Raw genomic sequence first — 14,796 nt, forward strand, 5'->3', positions numbered from 1 at the left:
CCGTCCTTGCTATCCCACCGACGACGAGACTTGCAGGTAGCAACAACGACAGCCAGGATATCTACGTGCTAGATAAGGCGTCGCGCCACGTCACATCGCATCCTGCAAGGCCTGGGCAAGGTCTCAAGAGCACCCCCTCCCCCTCCCTCTTCTACTTCACAGCTACACAGGACTCGAATCAGGCTGCAGGATGGGCGATTCTTGAACCACCACCGCTCTAGCTCATCCTCAGCTCACCAACAACCCAGGGCCCTATAAGGTAGGCAAAACCCGTTGCTGAAAGCCAGACTCCAACCAGTTCCCACCATCTTCATTCAACTCAGTGTCTTCAGTTGGCAGTGATTAAGCAATAGGCTGATCAGATACCACCTTCAACCTCCGTTATATCACCCAAAAATGCAGCTCAAACAGTTCCTCGGTCTCTTGGCCTTCGGCCTGCCGTTGGCTTTTGCCTCCCCTTTGCGTATGATTATCCGTCTGTACTGTCTTGATGGTGCTGTTTGCTGATACTGGACTTTGAAGCTGCTCAAAATAGCGAGGCTATTCCTTATTACCCAAAGCGCAGCAACGAGGGCGAAGCCATCCCCTATTACCCGAAGCGCAGCGAGGAGGGCGAGGCGAGTCCCTGGTACCCGAAGCGCAGCAACGAGGGTGAAGCCATCCCCTATTACACCAAGCGCAGCGAAGAGAGCGGGGCGATCCCCTACTACCCCTAAGACAAGGAAGTCAGTCCACTTCCGGAGCAATTATGATCTCCTGGAGATTGACGGCGCGTATCCAACTTTAACGTTCTCTACATTCCTCAAAGAAAATGCCGTGTTGCTTCTATCCGGCTTGTCAGCGACATCTTGATTCTTCTCCACTAGAGACTTTTGTGTGGCCCGCAACCTGACAAGCCGTTTGTTTTGATATGCTATCTTATTGTTGCCAGAATGAAACTAGCCTAGGGTTAGATATGTGAACCGTGGTTAGAGTGTTCCTTTCGTGCTTCTCTTGTCTTCCTGCACTCTCTAGTCGAGTAGTACAAGTTGATTTTTCTAGAACGTAGTTAGGATCATCCCCAAATATTGAGACTGAATCCCGGTAAACTGTAAACTTCTCTCCACGATCACCAGCTACCGCCATATGAATGTGCGAAGATCCGGTGGTCAAAGAGCCGTAATCCATGGAGATTCGCACAGTCCCAAACCAGATGAATATCAGGCTGCAGGAAGAAACAGGGAATCCTGGCGGAGAATCTGAGTTGTATTGCGGTCAGCACATTAAGTCAGGAACAAGACCACACCTACATGTACATGTACATGTACATGGTTTCCTATGCATGTGTAAGGTAGCATTGAAAGGGGGGGGGGGAAAGATAGAGAAAGAGTAGTACGATCCCCTCCCTCAGGCAAGCGCGCCAACAAATGTCACATAAAATCTCTCATCCGGATATACAGTTGAATGATGTCCACGTCAAAGAGCGGTATACGTCCTGCTGATACCTGAGCCCATCACGACAAGGCCCTCCCCCTGGATCATTAACGTCACACCTGCCATATAGTATATCTGCTCGAACCATGTTCAGCAATCATAACAGACAGCAAAAAGCCTATATCAAATATGAGCAGCTCAACAGAAATCCCAGCGTCAAGCTAGACTCACCGAGCTTCATGACTGACTCCCCCAGTGATAGCAACAGCAACAACAATGGCAACAACCAAGATGAAAAGACCCCTCAAGCAAATCATCGGTTCCCCCTAATCAAACAAACCCTCGCCCTTCTCCTCGCCCTCTTCGGCCTCCTCGACCTCGCCTACCGCGCCTACGAGCTCACCACCACCCCCCAACACCCACACCCACACCCAACGAGCCCCATCTCCTGCAACTGCGGCGAAACCATCGCCGAAGTCCTAACCAACAACTGCCGCTACGACTCCTTCGCAGCAGCCTGGCTCCCCCCCGCCTGCCGCAACGACGATCTAATCGAGCAATTCGAGCGCGCAGGCCCCAACCCAGACGGCAGCTGGAACTACTACGCAGACGCGAACAAGACGCGCACGCTAACCCTCGACGAGGTGGCGCGGCTACCGGATACAAAGGGCTCCTTCTACACGACGCACCGGTGGCATCTTGTGCATTGCGCTTATTACTGGAAGAAGATGTTCCTGGCTGCTGAGAGGGGCACTGTTATTGAGAAGAGGTACAATCGGATGGGCCATTTGGAGCACTGCGAGATGATGTTTTTGGCGAGGGATCTGTTGGAGAGTATTGTTACTGCTGCTGGGGTGGCGCTTCATTCGGATGTGCTTGTTGTGAAGGGTGGTGGTACTGATACTAATCATGATCATGGCCATGACCATGGGGATCATGAGAATATGGGGACCTATGAGTGCTGTGTCTCTTTGAGGAGTCGAATGGATGCTCCGGTATCCATAGATTGATGTTGTGGAGAAGAAGCCATGCCAATCTTTAAGTCTATCATGGTGGTTTATAAGCACTAGAAAGTCAGTGTAAGATCTATATGCTGATCTTAATAGTCTGCTAATGTCATCATACAGACTTAACCTTGTCGAAATCTCCATAAATAGACACGTTGAACATAGTGGCAACAATACACCCGGCAGGAGAAAGTGAATGTAATAGTCACCAAGTACTACACATATGCCAGGTCTACCAAGAAGAACCTCATCAGATCCACAAGTCTCTACCGTTTAACAAAATCGAAAAAAAATTAAAACAGAAATAATATATGTACGTCAATCCAATTGAAAGTTAATGACAGTATATCCAGATCCGTTGCAGATACCGCAATAGTTAGAGCAGTCCCCAACATCCACAAAGTAAGAAATCTATACACATCCATAGGCAATCCCCTTCCAATGCAACCCATTCGCTCTTGCTTCTTCCCCTTTTTTCGCCATACAACGCGTGTACTCCATGTTCGCCGAAATCTAGTGATAAAGAGGGACACGGTGAGAAAAAATAAACCCAGCGCCGTGAAACAACAACAATAACAAATTCAATTGAAAAGCAAAGAAAAGCACAGAGAAAAAGAAAGGAAACAAACAAAACAGAAACAGTAAACGAGTCTCAGCCACCCAAACAGATATGAAAACATAGTACACCGCAGACGCTATGCCAAGAGAGACGACCAAATATTGAATGAAGGCTTAAATGTCCAATGCAGAACGCTTGCCACTTTCTCAACCAAAGGAATCGACCAAGGAGATTCATGACGTGACAGGAAATGGGCGCCCAGCGACGGGCGTCATGCAAAATGATGATGATAATGATGAAAGGAAAGGTCGATTACGGCGACGGCCCCAGAGAGGGACGCCGCGAGACCGGCACAGAGTAAGAGACGGGCGGGAAGGCAGGAGACGACGGTCCCGTCGTCGGCGGAGTGTGGCTCAAAAAGGCATGACCAAAAGACTGAGAGGACCCCGTGTGAGGCGGGTCCAGACGAGAGGGCTCCGTCCCGGTGGCTCCGATCTCATCGCAGAACACGCGCAGGCCCGGGAGCATGTTCCGCGGCCGGGTGTCGGTATAGGAGGCGGCCAGGGCCCGGGGCGCGGCGGGCTCGCTGCGGGGCGAGCGGAACATGTGCTCGTAGGACTTGAGCTGGAGCTCGAGGGCCTGGTTGCGCTCTTCCAGCAGCTGGTTCTCGTGCTTGGCGGCCTTGAGCTGCTGCTGGACGGACTGGTTTTGCTGCTGGAGGTTGGACACCAGCTGCTGGAGTTGCATGCAGCGGATCTGGGGCTGCAGCTTCTCGGTCAGCTGCCGGGGCATCTCATTCTCTTGGCGGATCAGGTGGACGATGATGAGGAGCATGAAGTCGATGAGGAAAATGGCCCCCTGGACGATGTGCTCCTTGGATTCCGGGAGGCTCTTGGAGGGGTTCCATCCGGCGCGCTCCAGGAAGAAGTCGTGGATGCGGCCGTCCAGCTCGCGGTGCAGCTGGCTCAGGTTCTTCCGGCGGTTCCCCTCGGCGATGCGGTGCTTTTCGCGCTGGTCGTCGGACTCGCCTGAGATCATGCTGCCCTTGCGCTTGCGACCGCACAGTTGCTGCAGTGGCGGCTTGCGGTTGATGTGCTTCGGGGCGATCAGGTTCAGGAGGTCGGTGGGAGCCAGTTCGTGGGGCCAGTCGAACACCTTCTGTGCCGGCATGGCTTCGGCCCAGGAACTATCGGCGGAGTTGGCCGGGGAGGGCGGCGTCACGATGTGCTCGGCCGACGGCCAGGGGGATTTGGCGGGAAAAGAGTCTTGCGAGCTGGCTGGGCTGGGGGCCAGGGCGTTGGGGTTGGCATGGAATGGGTTGAATGGACCCCGAGGTAAAGGCTCGCCCCGCGGGAGGGGAGGCAGGCGACGGTCGTCCCCGACTTCTGCACTCGCTCCATGGGGAATGGATCGCAAGGCACTTGGGAGGCGTTAGTCATGCACTAAGACACACAGCGAGGTAGGTAGAAGTTGAACAACTTACGGAAGAGGGCAGCGTCGGAAGGAGTCGTCGGCCATGTCTTCAAACATCATATTCGGGTCTGTCAGCGGGAGTATCCGGGTGTCTTAGGTAAATGTCGGTCTTGAACGATGTCGATATGTTGGAGTGCAGATGACGGCGGGTGTCTCAGTTTAATATAACCCACAGAGAAGACAGATTCCTCAACAGCGAGACACAAGGGGGAGAAGCAATAGAGCAATGATGATATCAATAATCACAGAGAGGAAACAAGGAGGAGACCCATATAGGATCAAGGGAGGTTGCTATGGGAGAGTGGACAGGGTTGTTATTCTTGTTCTTTCTTGTTGTACGATTGTTGTTGGATATTCCCTTTCTTGTCAGTCTGAATGTCCAAAAAGGATGCGATCCGTCTGCATGTTTTATATGTTCACTGCAGCCTGGGAACGAGGGGGATCGAGCGAGCCAAAAGACCTGAAGAGAGGGGGGAGAAAGGCGCCACCTGGTGGTGGCGCTCAGGCGTGCATTAGGGCATCTCGAGACCAGGTTTCGATGAACTGCAGATGAACATGAAATCTCAGTTCCGGAACAAGGAGGATGTATCATACTGACTATACTGGTGGGACAAGACAGCTCTCGAGATGGAGATTCGGGGATCTGCGTCAGACTGAATGGGGAAATGGGGACGTACTCTTTCAAATTTTTGATTTATCTTTTAATTTATATGTATTTTATTAATCTTTTCAGTAAGGTGGAGCTACAGATCAATTGACCCTCGTTTAGTATGTTAAAAATAATCCTCCACAATATTATTGTCTAGAATAGGATGACGATAGGGCAATGGATGGAGACTTGAAACCACATATACTTTTAACTATACGGAGTACAAGATAATCAATTATTCAACCTAGTACTCGTTGGAAGAATCAACCTACACCCGTGTATGTAATCAAAGCCTTCAAAACAGTACGAATGATATACATACATATACACACTTCCATAGACATCCAGGTCCTCGACCGCGGGGAACCCATAGGAACCTTCCGGTCCAGTTCAACCACCCTGGATGTCTCATCAGTAGCCCAAGATCAGTAAATCCCTATCACAAAAGAACAGAGAATCAAAGATCTAGATCGACGAATCAACGTGCCATGATCCCGGATGCCAGTTCCAGACACTCGATTTGTCAACCGCTGCAGCGGGTTCTTCGATCCACACGGGTCAAAACCACGCAAAAAGAGTATCGATATCGATTCCCCTTGCATCGACTCCCCCCAATAGTCTTGCTTTGAGCCCTGGCTTGAAATAGGGACCCGAAACAAACGTTCCCCGGTCCAGAAGCACACCGGGATGGGTCCGTTCCCCCTTCCAGGGCCCCGACGGAACTGTGCTTCCGGCGCTTATGCGTCAGGTCAAGTCGGGGAAACCCTCCAGAAGCTTCCTGGAAGCCCACCAGGATGGTCCCATTTGGGTAGAGAAGGGGATGATCTTCAATAGATTGGGGGGGGGGGGGGGGGGGGGGGAAGGGGATGGACGAAGCGTGTGGGAAAAGAATCACCTGCAGAAAACTCAAATGGATTCACCGGATCACCCGCAATGCCCACAAATCATGGATGGAATGAACATCCCAAGAATAGATCGTGGAGACACTCATACGATCAGTCCGAAATCAATCGCAACATGGCGGTTCCCCCCGGGCCCAGATAATGCACCCGCGCGATCTGGATCGTGATCTTGCTTCGCCTCAACCACGTCCTCCATCTTGCTGCGTTCGTCTGGATCAGAAGTACACCTACACTCCCTTTTAGACGAGGTCATGAATCCCACTGTGCGGTGCTAAACATTCGATGCGCAGGCGGGGCGCAGACTTCGCCCCCGAAGGGTCAAACCATTCATCAACGGGACCAAATAGCACGAAGTAAGGACACCTGGGCCAGATGGCGAATTCAATCCCTTCAGTCGTTCAAAAGTACTGGATATACCCCTGTAAAGAGGCAATCTACAGAGAGAAAAGATATTTGGCATATGCTCATCTGAAAAGCGTACCTCGTCATGCACAGGAACGGGTATGTAGGTGTAGGTGCGGAGTGAGTGTCATGTATCCCATCCCATCGCCACTGGATAACAAGCATCCCATCCCCCCCGCAGTATTGGGTCATTTCTTCCGCGGCTCACGGCCGAATGATGCCGAGCTCAGAAATCCATTGTACGCATCCATTCTGGGCGTCCAAGGGGAAGGGCCTGAACACTCTGATCGCCGCACTATCGGGCCCGTTCTCCTGGGTCATGGGGGATCCCAGCGACCAGGATGAAATCTGACGGCTGTCAGACCCGACATTCCTCTCTCCCTTCGTTCTGGACTCTTTCTGGTTTTAGTCTAGGGGCTCGACCATGGTCTATTAGTTTTGACCCTTCATGGTGGGGGGAAGGGGCCGATGATTTGGAATAACAATGGCGACGTCTAACGGCAGTCTGTCCATACGATCCCCCATACGGAGTATCCCGTACTTGCATACGAGTTGGACCATTTGGGGAATTCCGGACGCCTTTTCTTGTGGACGGTCCTAACTTGATCTGGGGCTCAAATTTCGAGATGTGCCGTCGTGAGGCTGTTCCCTGGGGGGCCTTGTCCTGTACGAAGGGCGTCTCGCCCTTACAGAGACAAACTCAGGAATCAAAATCCCAGTACGTCAGTGAAAAGGCTCCTGAAGACCGAGCTCGACGTCTAGCATGGGCCCCTTGGTACTCCGTATACGGGTCTGGAGTGTTATTAAAGGTGGGTCTCATAGACGCCGGATACGATCTGTCATATTCGGATCGAGGATGAAGAAACCGACCTCATTGTTTATTTATTTCTTTTGATATATTTTTATTTATTGCATATTATTTTATTCGATATTTTCTATTCTATTTTCAATTTATCCCCCTGACTCCTCTTCAGCTAGCCCCACGTTTTTGGTTTCTCGTTAATTATATGCCACAGTCATGGCATCATGCCCAGTCATGGATTTCCGGATTTCACATCCTGTTCGCCGGTTTCATCAGGCCCATGTGGGGTTTCTAGAACCTTGCTGTCTAGGCAATAGCTATTGGAAGTCCATGAGCACCGAGATCGCTCTCGAATCTGACTTTCGCTTTCGCTTTCGCTTTCCAATTATGAGTGGCATCGCCTGTTGGCCCTGAGGATAAACGACCACCACTCGAATGCATAACTGGGATGCAGTAGCTTCATTGACTAGCTACCACTCTTGTCGCCTTCTCATATATCTTCTATATTGGGTGGAGGCTTTAGCCCGCGGCTAACGTCAAAGCAACGCCGTCGCCCCATTAGTTGGATGCGTTGGCAGTCCTTTCACTCATCTATCATTCCCCCGATCCAACGAGTGGATCAGAGAGCTCGTTCCCTGTATCTATCCATCCCAGCCTCCTCTCTGAGATCAGACGAGATAGGATGGGCAGGAGATGAGTCCCACGTCGAGCAATATCAAGCCTTGAGACATTATCTATCTACGATCAATGTTACATGAGACTTTAGTTCCAGGGTAAAACATCACCATCCATCCACGCACGAACCGTCTCGCTTTCCGTCCTTGGCGGCCTGAACACAATTGAGTTGACTACAGAATGTCCCTCAATTCGTGAAGATCACTCTCCCGGTCTTGACTTGTACGTGCGATGTGGACATGTTGCTCAATCCCATTCGCAGTTGCACCTCCCCAGACTCAAACACCCTTCCCAATACGACCTCCGCTCCCCAACTCTAAAATCAAAACTAGCAGCCAGCCGCCGCAAGAACCTCACATGGCGTATACACATGTGTTCAAGGGGTTAGTAGACGGGGAGAGCTTTCCGAGCGAGTTTTCCGTCATTTTCCCGATGGATGTCGTGGTCTCGACCAGTCTTTGCTCGGTATACCAGATAGAAGGGAGAGTAGAGGCCATTGAAGTCTAAGCTGCAAGGATGTTCTCTCTTCCTCTCTGCCTCTTTCTTTCTGTTCTTAGTTCTAGACCACGGATTCCTCAAGATGGAGGGTTCAGGCAGGGAGGCGCCTGTTACACGGCATTCGATAGATGAAGCGGGGTCAATAGTCTATTCCCTTGTCCTTTTTCTCTCTCTTGTGCATAGTAAGTACAAGGTGCTACTTCTATCTATCATCAATGCCTATGGTCTGTACTCTGTAGATGGTGATGTTGATTCTGCATCTATAAAAGTAAACAAACCACAAAGGAAACTACAAGAAAAAAAAGCAATTGAAGAAAAAGAAAATGAAGGAAAAAAGAAAAACACCAAGTGAAACAGTCCGTTAAACTACCACAGCAAGTGGATACTCCAGAATCTCTCACAATTCCGACTACCGAGTAAAGCAACAGATGTGGAGAAAGTGGTTTGGATAGATCAGATTTATCAATCCCAACCAGTAACCAACTCCCCCAAAGCAGTCAATGCATTGTTTATCTTCTCTACCTGTCGAACCGTCTCTAGACCATCGACGTCCACCGGCGTCTCCGTTTCAACGCACGTACATTCCCGTTTCTGTTTTTTTCTTTTTTCTGCTTTCGTCCTGCTAGTACACATACATTCATACCTACAGATGGGCCGCACTAACCATGCATCTAGATCCATATCATCATCCATCTACCTAAACCCACCCGTCTTGACATCTTCCATTCTCTCCCATCCACGCAATAATGCCCAGCGACCCAGATCTCCCCATCAAACCAACCAAGTAAACCAACACCAACATCACCAGCAAAAAAAAAAAAAAAAACGAATAAAAATGAAAAGCAAAAAGGTCCCTGCATGGATGATCCTGCAAGATCCATCGTGCACCGCTTACGTATCACCTCGGCTCGTCTTGTCGATATTACCTATGCTATGTCAACACCCACTGAAACATCCATCCCTCACGAGATCTATACAAAGAATACCCCCAGGAGGGGAAGAAAAAACAAGGCTGAGGATGTGGCGATGACTCGTGCCGTGTTTCAGGTGCTGCGTAAGGAGACTGCATCTTAGACTTCCGTTCGACGGTCTATCCTCGGACGCTGGTTACGGAAAGTCGTCATTCTCTCCGCAAGGATTGAATGGAGTCTGGACCTGTCTGGATGCGCTTTGCCACTGTGGCTCATTCTTTTCTCCTCCTCTATTTGTTTTCTTTTCTCAAAGGCAGAAAGAAGGGGGAGAGAGGAGAGAGACACCGGAGTACTCCGTCCTCCCTCTCGTCCACTCTACAGTGTAGACTACACACATCACTTCTATTTATAAAGAAACAAGGATTCACAATCCTGCCCCGCCCGTGTAGCCTCAGAATCTCCACGTAATGCCAGTCAGCCGGCCGAGCCACGCTGAAATAGATTATCTAGGTACGGATAGACAGTGGGCAAGAAAGCACTTGAATAACCCCCACACATCCAGCCAGGAGGAGAAAAGAAGCAGAAGCTACCAAAGAACGAAAGAACAAACGAAAAAAAGGGGGGGAAGGCCAAATCACCCACCTATGGTCAATGCAAGGCATACGGCGAGATGGATAAATACGTACATAGTACATGCCCGTCTGGGTACAGATTATGAGACGCATCCGTCTATCGACACATAGTATGCATGCCGAGGTTACCCAACACATGTACTCCGTACTTATGTATCATTTTTGGTGATTTATTGCTGCCTTATTGTTGGTTCTTGTCTCATCTTTCTCAACTAGTCCAACTTCCTCGGGCTGTGTGGCGATATACAGTGACTGGGGACCAGGAGGGGGCAATGTCCAGTCTCTTCTCTGGTCTGCTGCTACTACAGACATACGCGAAGGAGTTGCTGTCTTAGGAACGGGTCAGCAAATACTGCTGAAACAGGCTGGATTGTTTCCAGTCTCGAAGGTACCATTATGGTGACTGGTTTTATGCAGTGTTTTCGGGATAAGCCACATGGGAAGTGGCTTGCTCGGTGTGACTTGATTTTTGGCTCTGGGGCTGTACTATGTGATGTTATAGCTTACTCTCTCATACTATATTATCAACTATGTCCGATGGACAAGTAGATATACATAGTAGCTACAAGAAACATATAGAGACCACTAATAGAAGTAGATATGAAGGAAAGAAAGCATAAAGAAAACACATTAAATAAAGCACATACAGAGAGACATCTCCTGGCAGAATACTCGTGACATACTAGATATTCGCCATTTTATTTTGCATCAACACATATATGATCACTCCATGTGTTCTACATACTCAAGTAAGTCAAGTAGCTACACGCTTCTCATCTCTAAAAGATACCTATACTACCATTCTCTTCCACGTAGCATATCAAATGTAGTAAACCACTATAGCATTAATTACGAAGATAATTCACAAAGATAGTCACTGAATAAACCCACTCTTCTCCACAAAAGTCCAAATCCCCTCATGAGTAGACATCCCTAAAGCTAATAAACATACTATACCTAAACCAAAGCAAGCCCCCAAACTATCCATACAAACTCTATCCTCTAAACCGGTAACTCACTCCCGCACCTCAAACAAGCATGTTGAGCTCGGGATACCTTAACCACACCATCAACCATGTTTAAACCATGCCAAAACTACGCCAAAACCATGCCAAAACTCAATCTACCACTAGCTATAAACCTAAAAGATATACCTCGTATCCTATCTAGCTAATCACCCACCTAAAGGTAGATAGATAGTAGGTACTAAAACCAATTCCCCTCTTCCAAACCTAACCTGTTAACTAGTACCCCCAAGCCAAGTCACACATCGTGGTCTCTATAGCCTGTACATTGTGTGATCGGCACTGTTTAGCTTTACTGTCTTGCTTGCTTGCTTGCTTGCTTGCGAGGAAATAACTCGAGACCACGATACGAAGTAGTTCATTCTTCTTATTTTACCACCCTAGAGTAAACCAAATCCCTACTTACTTTCTTTCCTCTACTTTCTTCCCTGTCAGTCAATAGACAAATGGTACTTTCACCAACACCTACCTACCTCCCAAAGTAATCACTCAATAATCAGCCCTAGTACATTATTTGAACCATGGTACGGCTTCATCTAGTATATCCCCCCTACATCTAGTGACACATACATACATAGCTAACTAGTATCCAGTCCCTATCTCCCTAGGACTTTTGTCTTCATAATTCCAAATCAAACCAATCCACTCGAGTCTCTTCAACTGGCTATCACGCTCCTATACGAATCATCAAACTCACTCACTCTATCCTTTACCCTCTATCCTCTGCAGCCTACTACCAGTAGCCAGTGCCGCTACCCAGAGCAGAAAGGAGGGGAACTGAACAAATATGACAAATCATTTTTCCGCACCGCGCGGGGATGTCTACCTACATCTACAGACATCATACCTACATACAGACAGATAGACAGACAGAAAGAGCCAGGTGAGACAAGAAAAACTATTCAATAAATAAATGGAAAAAAAGAGAGAAAGAAAAAGTCGACCCCACCTATCCCTCCCTCCCTACCTGCCTACATGTATGTTGCATACATGCTGTACCATGTATGAAGTACATACCCTTTGCTGCCCGCTGACTTCATCGGCAGGGAGTTGTGTACGTTTACGTGACACTGTTTAGGATTTAGTCTGTGTTGGGACAGCATTGTCTGTGTGTAGTCGTGTAACGGTCTAAAGGTTAAATCCACAATTGATTGCCTTACAGAGTTGATGACTTTGCAAAGGCAAGTTTACAGTCTACTCTTGCTGGTTAGAAAAACTGTAATTCAAACATACAAACACACAATCAGGCAAAGGAATGTCTATAGAACATGTAAAGTAAAATGGGTCTTAGCCCACAGCAAATGGTGAAGAGAAGCCCCCAGACACACATACGGATTCCAACATCTCTTCTTCATGTTCAGCTCCAACCGTGTCGGAACGAGAAAAGAAAGAAATATGATAAAAGGATGTGTTCAAGAAACACTCCAAAAAGTGCTCAAAACGAATTCAATTATTATCATAAGAACTGCAATGGACGAGAAAACAGGGCCCGATTGCGTATTAGGCAACTCTACAAAACAACCTTAAAAGACGGTTTGGAACAGAAAGATCGCGCACGGCGTGATATGGACGACTCCCTTACAGGGCGTACTGGAGGAGGGCACCGAAGACGGCGGCCATACCCATGGCAGGGACGTTGGCGACGTTCATCACGGAGGCACCCTCGCTGGACTCGGAATTCTTGCCGTTGCTGGTACCGCTGGCACCCGACTTGCCGTCAGCGGAGGTCGGGTTGCTCTTGCCGCCCTCGCACTTGTAGGAACCGCGGATGACCTTGTCGGAACGGAGCTTCCGGAACTCGCCGCAGCTGAAGTTACCGGTGGACTGCATGTTGAAGCCACCACGGACGTTCTCGAGGGCACCCAGAGAGACCCTATGATACAATTAGCCCAGCGCCAGAAAAATGAAGGGGGGGGGGGGGGGGGATATGGAGAACGTACTCGTCGAACTTGCCGCTGAAGTCAATGGCACCGGAGACCTGCTCAAGCTTGGGGAAGTCGAGCGACTTCAGCTCGTCGTTACGGGTGATCTGGAAGCCACCGTTGATGGTCTTGAGGTTGGGCATGCTGATGTTGGAGAGCTTCTCGTTGCCCTTGAAGACCAGGTCACCGGTCTCGGTCAGGTTGGGGGCGCTGAAGGTCTCGAACTTGAGACCCCAGAAGCCGAGCTGGCCGGACAGCTTCTCGAGCGAGGGGAAAGAGGCGTCGCTGACGTTGCGGAAGGTCATGTTCTTGGCGCCGGCAAGGTTGGGCAGGGAGATCTTGAGGGATTCCGAGTTACCGGCGAAGTTCATGAGACCGGTGGCGTTCTTCAGGTTCTCGACGTTGGCCTTCTTCATGTCCCGGTTGTCGGTGATGTCGAGCTGGCCGACCTGCTTCAGGGAGATACCGTCGAGGCTGGTCAGGCCGGTGTTGGCGATGTGGACATCGCCGGCATCGGTGACACCCTTCTCGAAGCCCAGGCTCTGCAGCTGGGGCAGGGCGGTGAACTCGATGGAGCCGACCTTGGTGAGGGAGCCCATCTTCAGGGAGGAGAGGCTGGTGAGGCCGTTCAGGTGGAAGGTCTCCTTGATGCTGCTGAGTTCGGGAGCGGAGATGGAAGTGACGTTGCCGGCCCCCTCGGAGGTGAAGCTACCGTCGATCTGCTGGACGCCATTGAGGCTCAGTTCGCCCTCGGCCTGCTTTTCGATCTTGAGGTCACCCTTGATGGTCTTGCAGCTGCTGTACTTCTCGAGATCGCTCTGGTTCTCGATCTTGATGGTATCGCCGCTACCGCAGTCTATCCATAATACGAGTCAGTCACCGTTCCGTTTCCTTCCTTCTCCTTTTGACGGTTCGAAGGTATAATTCGTAGACTTACCGGCAGCAAAGACGGCACTGGCCGCAGCCAGAACCGGAAGGGCGTACTTGAGGACGACCATTATGATATCTTCGCAATGAGTACTAGATGTCAATGTCAGTTTGGGTTGCGAACTTGATCTCCAGTTAAGCACGACAAAGACCAGAGGGGGGACAGCGACGAGAGAGGATATGGGTGACACTGAAATTGAGAGTGAGACACTTACCAAAGACAGAAGACTAATGTATCACGGGCAACGGTAAGGCCCTAGGTATGTGAATATGGAAGAAATGGAAGCGAAATCGCTTAAAGTGAACTGGAGAGCGAACGATAGATAAACGAGTGGAAGAGGGAGAGCGAGCTTCAACGAAGGAGAAGCTTTGTATGGCTGAACCCTGAGTGAAAGAAAATGCACGGAATAGGCAAGCACGTTTTACAGAGGAATGAAGGGAAAGAAAGAAAGCGAGGGGGGGGGAGAAAAAGAGAGAAAAATAAAAAAGGAAGGACTGGGATGGGTAAGAGAGAGAGAGAAGCGTGTCAGAGGAAGAAACAAAGTGCTTTCAGGGAGGACAAGAAAGGAGGCGTGGCGCACGGATTGGATGGAAGGAAAGTGGATCTGCTGCGACCGGGGGGAATTTCAGTCTCCTTGTTCAGTGGTTACAATCTATATTTACCGTAGTATTTTTACTAGACTGCTACTGCGTACGGAGTAGTAGGAGTAAATATAGATAGGGAGGTAAGGATGGGTAATTGTGCCTGATACCTAGTACGGTACGTAATATAGCGTAATCTTTCGGTTTAATACGTTCTGCGTTTGGCTTAGTCCGCCTAGAAAGGGGCCATCGTGAACGAAAATCCGGATTTCTTTGGCCCAGTTATGCAGTGGATGGCCCCGTTGTTTTGAGTCAGACTCCATCGTCTACTAACACCTCACCAATAATCTGTTCTTGATCTGACCTGTATGATTCGCCCCGCGAGTGACCCCTCTTCCGTATATCTGGTTGCTATTC

At 49.5% G+C, this 14,796-nt stretch overlaps 5 protein-coding genes across 5 annotated transcripts; 3 read left to right on the plus strand and 2 right to left on the minus strand.

Moving 5' to 3' along the window:
* Positions 1-396: 396 nt before the first annotated feature.
* Positions 397-716, plus strand: P168DRAFT_320785 (uncharacterized protein; the record flags this gene model as incomplete). Its single annotated transcript, XM_024840393.1, has 2 exons — positions 397-463; positions 523-716. 2 exons carry the CDS (start codon positions 397-399, stop codon positions 714-716), a joined length of 261 nt encoding a protein of 86 aa, XP_024690828.1.
* Positions 717-1,559: 843 nt separating this feature from the next.
* P168DRAFT_333608 (uncharacterized protein) lies at positions 1,560-2,423 on the plus strand (the record flags this gene model as incomplete). Its single annotated transcript, XM_024841680.1, has 1 exon — positions 1,560-2,423. The coding sequence occupies one exon, from the start codon at positions 1,560-1,562 to the stop codon at positions 2,421-2,423; it is 864 nt and encodes a 287-aa protein (XP_024690829.1).
* An 868-nt stretch (positions 2,424-3,291) lies between these two features.
* Positions 3,292-4,497, minus strand: P168DRAFT_320787 (putative HLH DNA binding domain protein; the record flags this gene model as incomplete). The annotated part of the gene is made up of 2 exons (XM_024840394.1): positions 3,292-4,399; positions 4,463-4,497. The coding sequence occupies 2 exons, from the start codon at positions 4,495-4,497 to the stop codon at positions 3,292-3,294; spliced, it is 1,143 nt and encodes a 380-aa protein (XP_024690830.1).
* A 4,494-nt stretch (positions 4,498-8,991) lies between these two features.
* On the plus strand, positions 8,992-9,731 carry P168DRAFT_43326 (uncharacterized protein). The gene has a single exon (XM_024841943.1). The coding sequence runs from the start codon at positions 9,030-9,032 to the stop codon at positions 9,408-9,410; it is 381 nt and encodes a 126-aa protein (XP_024690831.1). The 5' UTR covers positions 8,992-9,029; the 3' UTR covers positions 9,411-9,731.
* Positions 9,732-12,073: 2,342 nt separating this feature from the next.
* Positions 12,074-14,244, minus strand: ecm33 (GPI-anchored protein Ecm33). Its single transcript, XM_024834553.1, has 4 exons — positions 14,013-14,244; positions 13,808-13,890; positions 12,889-13,726; positions 12,074-12,821 (listed from the first exon to the last, which is right to left on the minus strand). The coding sequence occupies exons 2-4, from the start codon at positions 13,866-13,868 to the stop codon at positions 12,527-12,529; spliced, it is 1,194 nt and encodes a 397-aa protein (XP_024690832.1). The 5' UTR covers positions 13,869-13,890; positions 14,013-14,244; the 3' UTR covers positions 12,074-12,526.
* Between the last annotated feature and the right edge of the window lie 552 nt (positions 14,245-14,796).

Source organism: Aspergillus campestris (assembly GCF_002847485.1).
Source record: "Aspergillus campestris IBT 28561 chromosome Unknown P168scaffold_10, whole genome shotgun sequence".
NCBI classification, from domain to species: Eukaryota; Fungi; Ascomycota; class Eurotiomycetes; order Eurotiales; family Aspergillaceae; genus Aspergillus; species Aspergillus campestris.

Coding starts and splice junctions, on each gene's coding strand:
- P168DRAFT_43326 (XM_024841943.1), top strand. CDS start 9,030: ATGGGCCGCACTAACCATGCATCTAGATCCATATCATCATCCATCTAC.
- ecm33 (XM_024834553.1), bottom strand. CDS start 13,868: ATGGTCGTCCTCAAGTACGCCCTTCCGGTTCTGGCTGCGGCCAGTGCC. Junction 13,727..13,807: donor CAGTGCCGTCTTTGCTGCCG/GTAAGTCTACGA, acceptor TATTATGGATAG/ACTGCGGTAGCGGCGATACC. Junction 12,822..12,888: donor TTCAGCGGCAAGTTCGACGA/GTACGTTCTCCA, acceptor ATTGTATCATAG/GGTCTCTCTGGGTGCCCTCG.